Source organism: Leucoraja erinacea, chromosome 8 (assembly GCF_028641065.1).
Source record: "Leucoraja erinacea ecotype New England chromosome 8, Leri_hhj_1, whole genome shotgun sequence".
Lineage (NCBI taxonomy): Eukaryota > Metazoa > Chordata > Chondrichthyes > Rajiformes > Rajidae > Leucoraja > Leucoraja erinaceus.
In genome coordinates this window covers 36,122,122-36,138,105 of record NC_073384.1, presented here as the reverse complement: position 1 = coordinate 36,138,105, position 15,984 = coordinate 36,122,122, and the positions used below count along the sequence as shown (strand labels likewise).

General features: G+C 43.5%; 1 protein-coding gene across 2 annotated transcripts in view; it reads right to left on the bottom strand.

The window, feature by feature from the left end:
• The window catches only part of unc93a (unc-93 homolog A), a 33,028-nt gene that overhangs the window by 9,554 nt on the left and 7,490 nt on the right, over positions 1-15,984 (bottom strand). The window contains exons 2-3 of one of the 2 annotated variants that reach the window (XM_055639449.1): positions 8,997-9,178; positions 5,575-5,804 (exon numbers count right to left, since the gene is read on the bottom strand). In XM_055639449.1, coding sequence (XP_055495424.1) covers positions 5,575-5,804; positions 8,997-9,178 — 412 coding nt within the window. The remainder of the gene's footprint in view (positions 1-5,574; positions 5,805-8,996; positions 9,179-15,984) is intronic. The other variant, XM_055639450.1, reaches the window with a different exon arrangement.

Here is a 15,984-nt window from a genome sequence, read left to right as displayed (position 1 = left end):
AATAACTATTCTATCTTATGGTTTCACCAATAAGAGTGCAATAATACTAATTAGTGATTAAAAAGATAATTAGCAATTTTTTAAAATGTAGTCAATAGTTTCATTAATGTTTGTTACCAGATTCACAGGCTGAGAAATTGATTTACTCCTAAAAATTTGAATTAACATCTGAGATTTGTAATTACGTTTAAATTATTACATTGTCAGTACTGCTGACATTACTCATTGGGTGGGCACTCATTTGAGGTGGTGGAAAATTGGGTTTTGCTAACATTACAAAAGCTTAGGAGGAGCTATCTATCTCCTCTCTTGTGGCTATAAACAAAGGGAATGCGGTGAAGATCAACATTACTATAATACCTGTTGACCAGTGTTCCAGGCTTTCCTCTCAAGGAACAAATAAACATGAGATGCTGGAAATCTGAAATAACAGAAAATGTTGGAAATACTTAGCAAGTCAGGCAGCATATTTTTTGCCTGACCTGCTAAGTTCCACCAGCACTTCATGATTTACTCCAGATTAATCAATCCTCCATTCAAAACAAAAACAAATCCAGTTTTTGATTGTTGGAAGTGTTCAAACCCCTACACTAGTGCTGGATGAGTAGCCCTTCCAAGGACAGCCATCAGCATGTATAAAGCAAACACCAGATCAGAAATTACACACAATATCCAATAAATGGTCTCTATAGATCATTTATGAAATGATCATATAGCCTTAACACACACAACCTAGCCATTGGGGATACATCCTCTACTTGAATTTGGACATGACATGACAGAAAATAGAAAAAGGGATTAATGTAGGTTTAGCCCAGATGGGTGATTGATGGTCGGCATGGACAGGTTGGGCTGAAAGACCTATTTCCTTGCTGTATCACTATGACAATGACAAAAGGGAGGCAAAAGTAAGCTAGTGTGAGATGATTATGTCACTGAATCATTTTTTTCAAATATAAATTGAATTGTGGACATTTATGGAAAGTGGAGAAGAAGCAGAGGCAGTGATCAGTCAGAGCCCTGCCAAATTAACCATGCGTAGAACATAAAACAGTACAGCACAAGAACAGGCCCACAATGTCTGTGGCAAACATGATATCACGACTATCTCTTATTCAACCGCACATAATCCATATCCTTCCATTCCCTGCCTATCCCAAAGTTTATTAAATGCCAGTATCGTTTCTGCCTCCATCACCTCCCCCGACAGCATGTTCCAGGCTCTAACAACCCTCTTAAAAAAAGCTTGCTCCAGAAATCCCCTTTACACTTTGCCTACCCTAAAGCTATGCCCTCTAGTATTTGATTTTTCCATCCGAGGAAAAAGGTTCTGACTGTCTACCCTGCCTCTCATAATTTGGAAGGCCTATTTGCATACTTCTTTCCTGTTCGCTAACTAGTTAGATTGAGAAGTTTACTAACGGCAGGCTATTTGAGTAAAAAAATCACCACAAAAAAAACTGAAGCTGAATACAAATGAAAGGAGAGATGGGGCTGGAAGGGAAAATATTAAGAAAATGATCAGCAGATGAGTGGATAATAGACCAGTGGGAAAGACATTGGATCAGAAGGAGGGGGACCGACATTCTGGCAGGCAGGTTTGCTAGGACTACATGTGTGGGTTTAAACTAAATAGTGGGAGGGTGGGGGGGGGAGGGATTGACAAATTGGGAGTATAAAGATGGAGTTGAAGGGGAAGTGAGTACAGGAAAGGTTACAAAAGACTCCCGAATTAATGGGATGGAAAGTTCGAGAAGGGATAAGAGAGTAAGGTCAGGGCCAATAGTGACTGGTGTGAGAGGGGAGGAAAATACCAAAGTTAAAGTGTTGTATATGAATGCACGAAGTATAAGGAATAAAGTGGACGAGCTTGAGGCTCAGTTAGAAATGGGCAAGTATGATGTTGTGGGAATTACAGAGACATGGCTGCAAGAGGGCCAGTGTTGGGAACTGAATATTCAAGGGTATACTTCCTATCGAAAAGACAGACAGGTGGGTAGAGGGGGTGGGGTAACTCTGTTGGTGAGGAATGAAATTCAGTTCCTTGCAAGGAGTGACATTGAAACAGGAGATGTGGAGCCAGTATGGATAGAACTAAGGAATTGTAAGGGTGAAAAGATGCTAATGGGATTAATCTAAAGGCCCCCAAACAGTAGCCTGGATGTAGGGTACAAGTTGAATCGGGAGAAAGGTAAATCGGAGGTGTCAGTGTTACAGTTGAATAAAGGGGACTATGGAGCTAAGAGGGAGGAGCTGGCCAATGCTGACTGGAAAGATACCTGAGCATGGATGACAGTGGAACAACAATGGCAGGTATTTCTGGGAATAATACAGAAGGTGCAGGATCAGTTCATTCCAAAGAAGAAGAAAGATTCCAAGGGGAGCAAGGGGTGACCGTGGCTGACAAGGGATGTCAGTGACAGTATAAAAATAAAAGAGAAGTACAACGTAGCAAATATGAGCGGAAAGCAAGAGGATTGGGTAATGTTTAAAGAGCAACAGAAGATAACTAAAAAGGCAATACGGGAAGAAAAGATGAGGTACGAAGGTAAGCTAGTCAATAATATAAGGAGGATACTAAAAGCTTCTTTAGGTATGTGAAGAGGAAAATATTAGTTAAGACCAAAGTTGGACCCTTGAAGACTGAAAAAGGTGAATTGATTATGGAGAACAAGGAAATGGCAGATGAGTTGAACAGGTACTTTGGATCCGACTTCACGAAGGAGGAGAAAACAATCTTACTGATGTACTAGTGGCCAGTGGATCTGAGGTGTCGGAGGAACTGAAGGAAATCCACATTAGGCAGGAAATGGTGTTGGGTGGACTGATGGGACTGAAGGCTGATATATAAATCCCCAGGGCCTGATGGTCTGCATCCCAGGGTACTTAAGGAAGTGGCTCTAGAAATTGTGGATGCATTGGTGATTATTTTCCAATGTTCTATAGATTGAAATTGAAACAGGAGACATTGAAACAGGAGACAAAATCAGTTCCTGTGGATTGGAGGGTAGCTAATGTTATCCCACTTTTTAAGAAAGGCGGGAGAGAGAAAACAGAATTATAGTGCCAGTTAGCCCGACATCGGTGGTGGGGAAGATGCTGGAGTCAATCATAAAAGATGAAATAGCGGCACCTTTGGATAGCAGTTACAGAACTGGTCCGAGTCAGCATGGATTTACGAAAGGGAAATCATGCTTGACTAATCTGGAATTTTTTGAGGATGTAACTAGGAAAATGAAAAAGGGAGAGCCAGTGGATGTAGTGTACTTGGACTTTCAGAAAGCATTTGATAAGGTCCCACATAGGAGATTAGTGGGCAAATTTAGGGCACGTGGTATTGGGGGTAGAGTGCTGACATGGATAGAAAATTGGTTGACAGACAGGAAACAAAGCGTAGGGATTAACGGGTCCCTTTCAGAATGGCAGGCAGTGACTAGTGGGGTACCGCAAAGCTCGGTGCTGGGATCGCAGCTATTTACAATGTACATCAATGATTTAGATGAAGATTCAAAGTAACATTAGCAAATTTGCAAATGACACAAAGCTGGGTGTCAGTGTGAACTGTGAGGAGGATGCTATAAGAATGCAGGATGACTTGAACAGGTTGGGTGAATGGGCAGATGCATGGCAGATGCAGTTTAAGGTGGATAAATGTGAGGTTTTCCACTTTGGTATCAAAAATAGGAAGGCAAATTATTATCTAAATTATGTCAAGTTGGGAAAAGTGGAAGTACAACGGGATCTGGGGGTTCTTGTTCACCAGTCAATGAAAGTAAGCATGCAGGTACAGCAGGCAGTGAAGAAATCGAATGGCATGTTAGCCTTCATAACAAGAGGAGTTGAGTATAGGAGCAAAGAGGTCCTTCTATAGTTGTACAGAGCCCTAGTGAGAGTATTGGGTGCAGTTTTGGTTCCCTAATTTGAGGAAGGACATTATTGCTATTGAAGAAGTGCAGCGTAGGTTTACAAGGTTAATTCCCGAGAAGGCAGGACGGTCATATGCTGAGAGAATGGAGCGGCTGGGCTTGTATACTCTTGAGTTTAGAAGGATGAGAGGGTATCTTATTTAAACATATAAGATTATTAAGGGTTTGGACCCGCTAGAGGCAAGAAACATGTTCCAGATGTTGGGGGAGTCCAGAACCAGGGCCACTGTTTAAGAATAAGGGGTAAGCCATTTAGAACGTAGATGAGGAAACACTTTTTCACACAGAGCGTTGTGAGTCTGTGAAATTCTCTGCCTCAGAGGGCGGTGGAGGCTGGTTCTCTGGATACTTTCAAGAAAGAGCTAGATAGGGCTCTTAAAGATAGCGGAGTCAGGGGATATGGGGAGAAGGCAGGAACGGAGTACTGATTGGGGATGATCAGCCATGATCACATTGAATGGCGGTGCTGGCTCGAAGGGCCGAATGGCCTACTCCTGCATCCATTGTCTACTGTCTATTGTCTATCGACAAATCTGCCCCCTTCAGCAAAACAACTCAAGCTCCCCACCACACACCCCACACCGCACTACTACTACTACACGAGCCAGATGGAGATCCCAGCCCAAAACATTACCTATCCACATTCTCCAGAGATGCTGCCTGACCCGCTGAGTTACTCCAGCACTTTGTGTCTTTTTTTGTAAACCAGCATCAGCAGTTCCTTGTTTCTACCACAATACTAAAGCCTGTTTTGGATTTGATATTTACATTTGTGTCTATTTTTGGTTGAAGCCAAGGTCTAGAACTTCGAGAGTAGTATTGGCAAAGGTGTTAGGAATTTTAAAGAATGTTAGATGTTCTTTTAGAACTCTGGCAGCTATGGGCACGGGTGAGCATTGTTTCGATGATAAAAGATCATCTGTGGATAAACTCTGTTTATCTCTCCACAGATGCTACCTGGCCTGCTGAGCATCTCCAGCATTTTCTGTTTATTTCATTTTTTTTACAAACTGCATTCCCTAATGTCCTTGTTGAAAATTATTTTGAGACTCAATAATGTTTTGATAACATACGTATGAACGCTAGATTTATAGGAGGAAAGAGAGAATTCGTGATTATGCCGCTTAAGAAAAGTGTGCATATTCCCTCACAATTTAATTTTCTCCAACGTATCCAATTCTGCAACATACATTCTGGTACACAACTCTCAAATCAGTGATGTCCAGGAGAAATATAAGATCATGAGAAAAATAGACTGGGCAAGTGCAGAGTCTTTTACCCAGTAGGGGAAACAAGAATCAGGGGACATAGGTTTAAGGTGAAGGTGTGAGCGGGGGGGGGGGGGGGGGGGGGGGGGGGGGGGGGGGGAGGGGGGGGGGGGGGGGGGGTGGGGGGGGGGGGGGGGGGGGGGGGGGGGGGGGGGGGGGGGGGGGGGGGGGGGGGGGGGGGGGGGGGAGATTATATAGAGCTTTCGTACAGAGCAATTAAATGAATTTTGAAAATAAAAGTTGAAAGTATAGTCAATTTTACTTAAAGAATTTATAACTAATTCAATATAAATAATAAAACGTATTTGAGGCATTAACATTTATTTTGAAAGATAATAACAATGCGGCAAATGTAGTATTTAAAAAGTATTTCTTCATACCGTTACTGGAAGTATATTGGAATATTAATGAAGACATTAGATTTCCCCAAACAGCAGATGATTGAAATATAAGGAAAAAAATTCCAAAGTAGTGATTTACTACATTTGCTGCAACCTTATTGAACTTCGCTGCATATCGGTTGCCACAAATGGTCAGATATGTACATTTAGCAGACCAAAGTGGAGCTCCACCCAGTCCAAGAATTACTGCAGTGGGAATAAGTGTGTACCTGTGAAAAACAATAACTTCATTATAATACAAGGACTTAATGACTGTTACCTAATGTACTTGTAGAAAACGCATAATTTGTATGACTCAAAACTTAAGTTACAATTGTTCAATTTATCATACTCCCGAACTGTGTCATAGTCGTACAGCATGGAAGCAGGCCTTATGGCCCGATTTGCCCATACCGATCAACATGCCCTATCTACACGTCCCACCTGCCTACATTATCCCTCTAAACCTATCCTATCCATGTACATGTATAAATGTTTTTTAAACATTGCAATAGTACCTGCATCAACTACCTCCTCCGGCAGCTCGTTCCATACACCCACCACCGTTTGTGAAAAAAAAATTACCCCTTCGGTTCCTATTAAATCTTTCCCCCTCTCACCTTAAACTTATGTCCTCTAGTTCAAGACCTCCCTACTCTAGGCAAAAGACTGTGCATTTAGTCAATCTATTCCTCTCATGACCTTATACACCTCTATAAGATCACCACTCATCCTCCATGGAATGAAGCCCTTGCTTGCTCAACCACGCCCTATAGCTCAGGCTCTCGAGTTCTGGCAGCATCCTTGTAAATTTTCCCTGCATCTTTCCATCTTAATAACTTCTTTCCTATAACAGGGTGACCAAAACTGAACACAATACTCTAAATGCCTCACCAATGCCTTGCCCAGCTGTAACATGATCTCCCAACTTCTATTCTCAATACTCTGAATCATAGAGGAAAATGTGCCCAAAGCCTTCTTGACCACCATATCTATCTGAGTCGTCACATTCAAGGAACTATGTACCAGCACTCTTAGATCCCTCTGCTCCACAACATTCCCCAGAGCCCTGCCATTCACTGTGTAGGCCTGCCCTGGTCAACTTCCCAAAATGCAATACCTTGCACTTCTCTGTATTAAACTCTATTAACCATTTATCAGCTCACCAGCCCAACCGATCTATAATACCTCCCATTTTAGTGCAATCTACAAACTCTATAATCATGCCTTGTATGTTCTCATCCAAATCATTGATATAGATTTTGAACAGCAATAGTCCCACGACTGAACCCTGAGGCACAGCACTAGTTACTAGTAGGTTAGGTCACTAGCGATCTAACCTTCTAGAGCAGCCTACCATGCTGAACCCTGTCAAATGCCTTGCTGAAATTTATATATATGTCCACAGCTCTTCCCTCAACCACCTTTTTGGTCACATCTTCAAATAAACTCAGATTTGTGAGATGTGTTCTCCCACGTACAAAACTATGCTGACTAACCCATATCAGCCCTTGTCCACCTAAATGCTTGTATATCTTATCCCTCAGATGTTTGGATTTGCAAGAGCAGCGTCAGATTTTAAGTTGCAGATTTACACACTAATGCAGTCATTTGAAATAACATATTTGTTAATTTATAGAAACTGATCACTGCCTATTTACTTTTTTTTTAAATTTATTAGAAGCAGTGTACAAAAATATAAGCAGCTGCATATGTCATAATACAGTTACTGTACATCTTCAATTTTAATTTTTAGCTAAAGATGAGAGAGAAGAAAAGAGAAAAAGCAATAGAGAGAAAAAGTGGATGTGCAAGAATAGAACCCCTAGACTACCAAATTGGTGTAGCCAAAGAGTGAGTAAGTAAAAGAAATAAGAAAGACGTAGAAAAATAAAAAGACAAAAACAGAAAGAAAAACAAAAGGTGATGATATACCTGCTTCGTATCCCTCCCCACCCATCACCCAACCCGTAATTAAATTTAACTCCAAAATTGTGTTGAACCATACTATCCTTGTAATAAATCAATGAATGGTGTCCATGTCTTCGAAAAATGCTCTGGTTTTTCTGCTAAGAAGTCTCATATTTTCAAGATGTAGCGTCTCAGACATGTTTGTAATCCACATTTTGAGAGTAGGGGCAGATGTATGTTTCCAAAATTTGAGTACAGGTATTAGTTTTTTCGCCGTTATCAGACCATAATTGAGGAAACGTCTTTGAAATATTGATAGCTCAGAGCAGGCTTCTGACGTTCCTAGAATAATCAATTCCGTGTCGGGGTCCAGTTTTGTTTTTAATGTTTTTGAGAAAATTTCAAAAATTCCTCTCCAAAAGTTATGTAATTTTATGCAAGAGGCGAAGGAATGTGTTTATAGTTGCTTCTTGAAGGAGACATTTGTCACAAATCAGAGATACATTTGGAAAGATCTTATTCAATTTAGTCTTTGAATAGTAGAGTCTGTACAGTATTTTAAATTAAATTAAAGTATGTTTAACGTTAATTGAACAATTGTGTATATATAAAAGGTTTTCTTCCTATCTGTCATTTGGCATTTTTAGGCCTAGTTCCTCTTCCCAGTTTCTTCTAATTGCTTCTGACGATGGGATTTCTATATTTAGAAAGGTATTATACAAATATGTTGTTAAGTTGTTTGACTCTGAATTTCTATTCATACATTCGTCTAGTATATCTGGCAGCAGAGTTTGGTGGTCTTGGGTATATGTTTTCAGATAGTCTCGAATTTGAAGATAACTGAAATATTGATTACCTTTCATCACTGCCTATTTATAATGAAGGGTAAGGCCCTGTGGGATATTGCAGAGCAGATGGATGTACGAGTACACGGCTCCCTGAAGGTTGCAACACAGGTAAATAGGATGGTCAAGAAGGCTTTTAGTACATTGGCCTTCATCAGTCAGGGCACTGAGTATAGAAGTTGGGACATTATGTTACAGTTGTACAATACCTTGTTAAGGCCACACTTGAAATACTGTGTTCACTTTTGATCATGGTTTAAAATGGAAATGAGGACAAGTTTATTTTGTCAAATAGTGGTGAATTTGAGGAATTCACTGCCACCCTGGTTGTTGAGGCCAAGTCGTTGGGTATTTTTAAAGCAAAGATTGATAGGTTCTTGATTAGTAAGGGTATCAAAAGATTACAGAAAGAAGACAGGAGAATAGGGTTGAGAGGGTAAAATAGATCAAACATTATTGGCAGAGCATACTCGATCGATGGACCTGACAATAGACCATTTGAGCCAGTTGCCGAAACATTAGGGTGGCAATAGCATGAAAGTGTATTTATCCAAATATTAACAGGGTGTTCAATGATCGTAGTTTTGGAAATACGTGGGAAAAACAGTAATATTAGAATACATTAACCCCATTCAACCACAAATAAAAGTTAAAATGTTATATTACCATGTGGGATAAAAATTGCCAATTGAAAATGTAACGTAGCAGCACATGGACATAACAATGGTCCACTTACAACCAAAATATTTTATCATTATAGGTGGAAGAAACATTGAAGAGATGATAAGAGCTGCGTAGATGACACTTAGTGAGGCCAGGCCCAGGCCTTCATCACTATTTAGACTGCTCTGTAAACAGAAACAAAGTAAAGAGTAACATAAATAATTGATAATTTATGTAATACAAATTAAAATTACATTCAAATTTACTGGAAAGAGTGCAGAGATTAATGAGGATGCTTCCAGGACATGAGGGCCTGAACTGTAGGTAGAGGTTCGGCAGTGTAGGACTTTATTCCTTGGAATGCAGGAGGCTAAGTGATCTTTTCGAGGCGTATAAAATCAAGAGGGGAATAGATCGGGTAAATACAGAGTCTCTTACCCAGATTAGGGGAATGAAGAACCAGGGATTATGGGTTTAAGGTGAGGGAGGGGAGATTTTATGTGAACCTGAGGGACAACTTTTTCACATAGGATATAAGGAATGAGCTGACAAAGGAGGTAGTTGATGCAGGTGCTATAACAACATCTGAAATATATATTGTCCCATGTACCAAGTTTCACTGAATAGCTTTTGTTGCATGCTATTCAGTCAAAGGTATACATGGTTACAATCAAACCGTCTGCAGAGTCCAGATAAAGAATATACCATTTAGTGCAAGTTAAAGTTCGATTAAAGATAGTTCAAAGATTTCCAATGTGGTAGATGGAAGGTCAGGACCGCACTGTTGCTGGTGAGAGTACAATTCAACTGGAGGAGGAGCCATCTTGGGGAACGGCTGCTATCCAGCAGCCGTCCGTTTAATTCATTTTCTTTTTTAAGTTTTTAGTAAGTCTTGTTCTTCTTGTTGGAGAAATGGACTTCTTAATGTGAGGGGTAGGGGGTAATTATACTTCTAGGTCCCTAGATCGACGCACTGGAGCTCTGGTTAGATGTGACCGCCGAGATCAACACCTCCGGGCTGCGGGTCTGCGGAGTCGAGCGGGCGGTGCCGACCTTAACATCGGGAGCCTGGGAGCTCCAACCTGGCGTGGCCCTGTCGGCTTCGGAAGCCGACAACCCCCTGCTAGGAAGCGGCCGTTCCAGGTGGCCCAGCCGCTGTGAGGACTCTCCCGACGCCGGGGAAACACCACCCGGCCAGAACGGCCAGGAACATCGGGCCTCCGTAGAGGCAATAGCGGTGGCCTCTATAGGCCTGACTTTGGATGAACTGGGGATGGGGACTGGACATTGTGCCTTCCCCCACAGTGGTATCCACTGTGGGGGGATGATTTTTTGTGTGTAAATTAACATGTTAGTCTGTGTCCAAGATGGCTGTCGGAAGGGAGAGTGGACGCTGGCGCGCTTTAGCTGCCGCTGCTCTCTCTTCACATTGTGTTTTTTGATTTTTTGATTTTGTGTCTTTGGAACGATTTCTATCTTTAATTTGTGTATCGATGATGTCCTTATTATTTATTTTTCTCCGACTATATGTTTTTTTTCTCTTCTGTTAACTTTTGTAAGGTGTCCTTGAGACTTTGAAAGGCACCCGAAAATAACATTTATTATTATTATTATTAACTGCTTGATAACAGCTGGGAAGAAACTGTCTCTGAATCTGGAGGTATGCATTTTCAAACTTCTGCACCTCTTGCCTGATGGGAGAAAGGAGAAGAAGGTGGGACGGGGTGAGACTGATCCTTGATTATGCCGATGGCCTTGCTGAGGTGGCGTGAAGTGTAGAGACAAAGTCAACGGAAAAGGGGTTGGTTTATGTGATGGTCTGGGCTATGTCCACAACTCTGCAATTTATTGTTGTCGGCCCAGATGGCATCTCGGGGCGAGTACTTAAGTCTTGTGCTACGCAGCTAGCTCCGGTGCTCACTACAATATTCAACCTCTCCCTGGCCAAGTCCGTGGTCCCTGCCTGCTTCAAAAGATCCATCATTGTACCTGTACCTAAAAATGCTTCCCCAGCTTGTCTGAATGACTACTATCCGGTGGCCCTCACCTCGGTAGTCATGAAATGCTTTGAGAGGCTGGTCAAGAAAAACATCTGCGCCTTCCTCCCTCGCAACATGGACCCGCTACAATTCGCAAACCGTCCAAAAAGTTCTACGGACGATGCGGTCTCCCAGGTTCTGCACACCGCTCTCTCTCACCTTGACAGCCAGAAGGGGGGCTATGTGAGGATGTTGTTCAGCCTTCAACACGATAGTCCCCACCAGACTTGCTGAGAAGCGGCTGGAATTGGGGCTCAACACCCTCCTGTGTGCCTGGGTCCTGGACTTTCTTACCACCAGGCCCCATGTAGTCAAGATGAGAGGAAATACATTGACGTCCCTCACCCTGAGCACAGGATCCCCCAGGGTTCCATCCTCAGCCCCCTACTGTACTCCCTGTACACACATGACACATGGCTAGGTTCAGCTCCAACTCTATAATCAAGTTTGCTGATGACACTGTTTTTTTTTTGTTTTTTTTTTACAACAAAATGTATTCAATTATTAAAAATAATATTTACACTACAATAAAACAAGCCAGAACCCACCACCATAATACAATACAAACATGTATCCGTAATAAACTACTATACAACTATGATACAATCCTTATTGAGGATACATTCAACACCCTGCGGAGCCCAGCGGTCCCGAAACTCTCTCAGGGTGCCCACAGACAGGGCGTATTCCCTTTCTAATCCCACCCGGGCATGGACATAACCCCGGAAAAGGAGCGGGCAGCTGGCTCGGGTAGAGCTCTCCACCGTCTGGCGCCGTGACTCGCGGATGGCCAGCTTGGCCAGGCCCAGGCTGATGACACTGTGGTGGTGGGCCTGATCTCCGATAACGATGAGAAGGCCTACCGGGAGGAGGTGGCTGATCTGGCACTCTGGTGTCAGGACAACAGCCTCCTCTTGAATATCAAAAAAACTAAGGAGTTTATTGTGGACTTTAGGAAGGCACATCCTCCGAGGACGTACACACCATTGAAGATAAATGGGGATACTGTGGATAGGGTGAGCTGCATTAAATACCTGGGATTCCACCTATCAGAGGATCTGACATGGACATCACACGCTGCAGCACTGGTGAGTAAGGCAAGGCAGCGCCTTTACCACCTCAGGCAATTGAGGAAATTCAGAGTGTCTCTGAGGATCCTCCAGTTCTTCTACTCAGCAGCTGTGGACAGCATCTTGTCCGGAAACATCACAATTTGGTTTGGGAACTGCTCTGCCCGGGACAAGAAAGCTCTGCAGAGAGTATTGTGTTCGACCAAACGCACTATGGGAACTACACTCGCCCTCCTGCAGGAACTATACATCAGAAGGTGCAACTCCGGAGCCAACAAGATCATGGCAGACCCCTTCCACACCTGCAACGGACTATTCCAGCTGCTACAGTCAGGCAAACGCCTCCGTTGCCATGCTGTGAAAACGAAGAGGATGAGAAGGAGTTTCTTCCCAGAGGCCATTAGGACTGTAAACTCCTTTCTCACCAGGGACTAACTTTACTGTACCAATTTACTGTTGTGTGGTGTCTTTTTAAAATTGCTGTTTTTTCTTTTTTTTCCTCCCGCAAATATGTAATATGTGATTCTGTTCCATTCTGTTTTGTAGTTTTTTTGCACAATCCACAATCCACAAGCCTTGCCACTTTTCATTTCACTGCACATCTCGTATGTGTATGTGACGAATAAACCTGACTTGACTTGACTATTGCCGTCTTGGATGGAACTGTTCCCAAACCATGCTGTGATGCTTCCCTATCTGATTTCTCCAGAGATGCTGCTTAATTGTATTGTATTGTATTGTATTTTAATGACCACACAGCCAGGCTGGTGGAATTTGGGTTGTCAGCAGCGATACAATAATAAAGAACACACAACCACAATAAAAAATGTAACACAAACATCCACCACAGCATTCATCACTGTGGTGGAAGGCACAAAAATTTGTCCAGTCCTCCTCCATTTCCCCCCCGTGGACAGGACCAGAGTCCAGAGTCAGTCCAGGATCAGCTCTTCCTCACCGGAGACCGCGGCTTTAAGTTGTTGTAGGCCGCAGGCCGGCGGTCGAGATTTAAAGTCTCCGCCGCAGCCAGAAGCACCGTAGACTGCAGGGCCGGCGGTCGAAGTTCCCCTCCAGGGGCGTTGGTAAGTCCATGCCGGCCCTGCGGTAGAAGTTGGCCGCGGGCCGGCAGTGATGGCTTCTTCTTCCCCCGGGTCCCCCACGAGGGATCCCGGGCTGTAGACGCCGCACCAGCTGGAGCTCTGCAGACTTCAGGCTGCGACTTCAGGCTGCCAGCTGCCCCGGGCCAGCGAAACGGAGTGCTCCCCTCCAGCGAGCCCCAGCGAGGGCTCACCCGCTCCAAAACGAGAGTCCACGCTGCGCCCGCCGCTGAAGCCCCGGCTAAGTTATTCTATTACTTTGTATCTTGTTTTGTAAACTGGCATCTGCAGTTCCTCATGTCTGCATTTTCCTGCTCTGAATTAACATGTGCCATTCGACCACTTGGGGGTGCACATTTACAAAAAACTACCAGGAAGCAACAAGCACCAACCAACAAGCCAAGTCATTTTCTATTGTTTCTAGTGAAATCACAGTCAGTTCAGAAAGTCTGTGGGTAAATTCTTTAGAGCTGTTTTATTCAAAAACATTTTTTTCAACAATACCAGCTATGCGAAAAAAATCATCAGTATTATACTTTTTTTTAACATATATATGCTAAAGGGTCTGTCCCACGAGCATGCGACTGCGGCAAGCGCGACCAAACCGGAAGCGGGGGCTGCGCGGAGGTCAAGTGATCCCGTTTAAACGAAGTCCACGGGAAGTTCGTGCTAGGCGTACACCGTCAATACGCTGCGTACGGTGTCAAGACGCGGTGGTGCGTACGGCCTCAATGCGGCTGTGGGCCGGCAGACCGTTGTTGCGCGGAATTTTTGGACAGTGTCAGTTTTTCGGAGCCCAGCGCGATGTCGGGTCCAGCTCCGCACAACTCCATACGGCTCCGACGATCGAAGTGGGACCGTCCCCGCGAGGCCATACGGCTCAAGTGACCACGTTAGGTCGTGCTTGCCGCATGCAGTCGCATGCTCGTGGGACAGGCCCTTTAGGAACTAGATAGATGTTTCATCATTTACTTTTAATTAAGAAACCATTTGAAGTTTGCTACACCATTTGTGTCTGTAGAGTGAGTGGTGCTTGTTGCTTTCTTGATCTTTTGTCACGCTGTTTGGTTATAATTATTAACTTCAGTTGGGATACCCACCAGCTACACAAGGAATTCACAATTCTGTAACATCATAGAAATGTACAGCACAGGACAGGCCCTCTGGCCCACAGTGTCTGTGTTAAACATGAAGTAAGTTAAACTAATCATGGTTAAAAAGTGAGAAAGCAAATCAATGGTGCATTTATTGTCACATGTGCACTGAATAGTGAAATTCTTTTTGCATGGATTACACATTAACACGTCGACATATTTTGCTGCCATTTATAAAAAGTTCAAAGTCCAGTTTATGTGCACGATGTACTGGAGTGGCTCCGGATCCAGGTAAGTCCCAGGCTGCTGCAGGGCCTTCTGTCGCCCTTGACCGGCTCGGCCTGTGAACCAACATCCCTCTCCTCGGCTGACCGCCTTTGTGTTCCAGGGGCGAAGAAAGACCCAGCAGACTGCGGACACAGGAGGAAGCTCTGAAGCCACTGAGCTCAGCCCTGAGGACCAGTCAGTCAAGAAGGATGGAGCGGATGAGAAGAGGGGGCCAGTAGTCTTCCATCATCCAGCTCCGTTGCACATCACAGGAGCCTTCTGCCACGGTGTGGCGCATCACAGGAGCTTTCGGCCATGGTGAGGGGCATCACAGGAGCTTTCGGCCAAAGGGCACATTTGTGTGAACAGCACTAAAAAAGGTTATAATATAAACTGGTGACTAAAAACAAAACAAAGAAATTCAGCAGACAATTTTTTGAAAGGAAAAATTTCATAGTTTAACTTTGGTACATATACAATAAAACACACAAGTCTTGAAATGAAACATAAAATGTTGGAAGTTGGGCTGCATCAGTGAAGAGAGAAAAGAGTTAATATTTCAGGTTGATGACCTTCCACCAGAAACAATGAAAGATTATTGTCATGAAATGTTATCTCTGCTGATGTCAAAGGTGCATTGTTAACTACTATTAATGGATTTTCTTTAATCTTCTAAAAGACTTTCACCTTGTCCGTGTTGGCCGAAACGACAGACTAAAACGATTTAAATAAACCAACATTAAAGAGGTCAAGAGACTGCACTGTCAAGTGTCGACAGAATTAAAAATTTACCATGCTTAATATGTCAGTATGCTTTGAGGAACCAGGGATTTATAAAATTAACTGTAGTTCCTCAAAGTATTTAAGAGGCTTTTGGATAGGGACATGGATATCATGACAAGATGATCTGATGAGAAGGAAATTGGAGATCAAGACCTCAAAGTGAGCCAAAGCTCACACCCTACTAACTGGGAACACCACACTCGATATGCTCCTAATTAACTACAACAGACTTTAAGCATATTCTCAAAGCCTCTTTGGAATATCTTACATCATCACCTCTGGCCGTGGACGGCAAGGAGTTTCCAGGACCACAACCCGAACTGCCCACCTGTGGCCACACATGATGCCGAGATAAACTAATCATCTCTGCCTGCGCATGATCCAGATACAGTACCACCATTCCTGACATACCTATGAGCTAACATCTAAAAGCTTCTTAAACGCTGTAAAGAAAGGTCTTCACCTTGTCCTTCATGGCGAAGGAGACGCGGTGTGGTGGGCGGATTACAGGCTCTATGCTGGAGTCTACAGCAATCTTGTAGCAGCTGGGCAGCTTTCCCAGCTTATCGTCAAAACGGTCAGGGTATTCACGCAGGGGGTCCATGAGGGTACGCACCTGGTGGATATCACGGTGAAAGGAG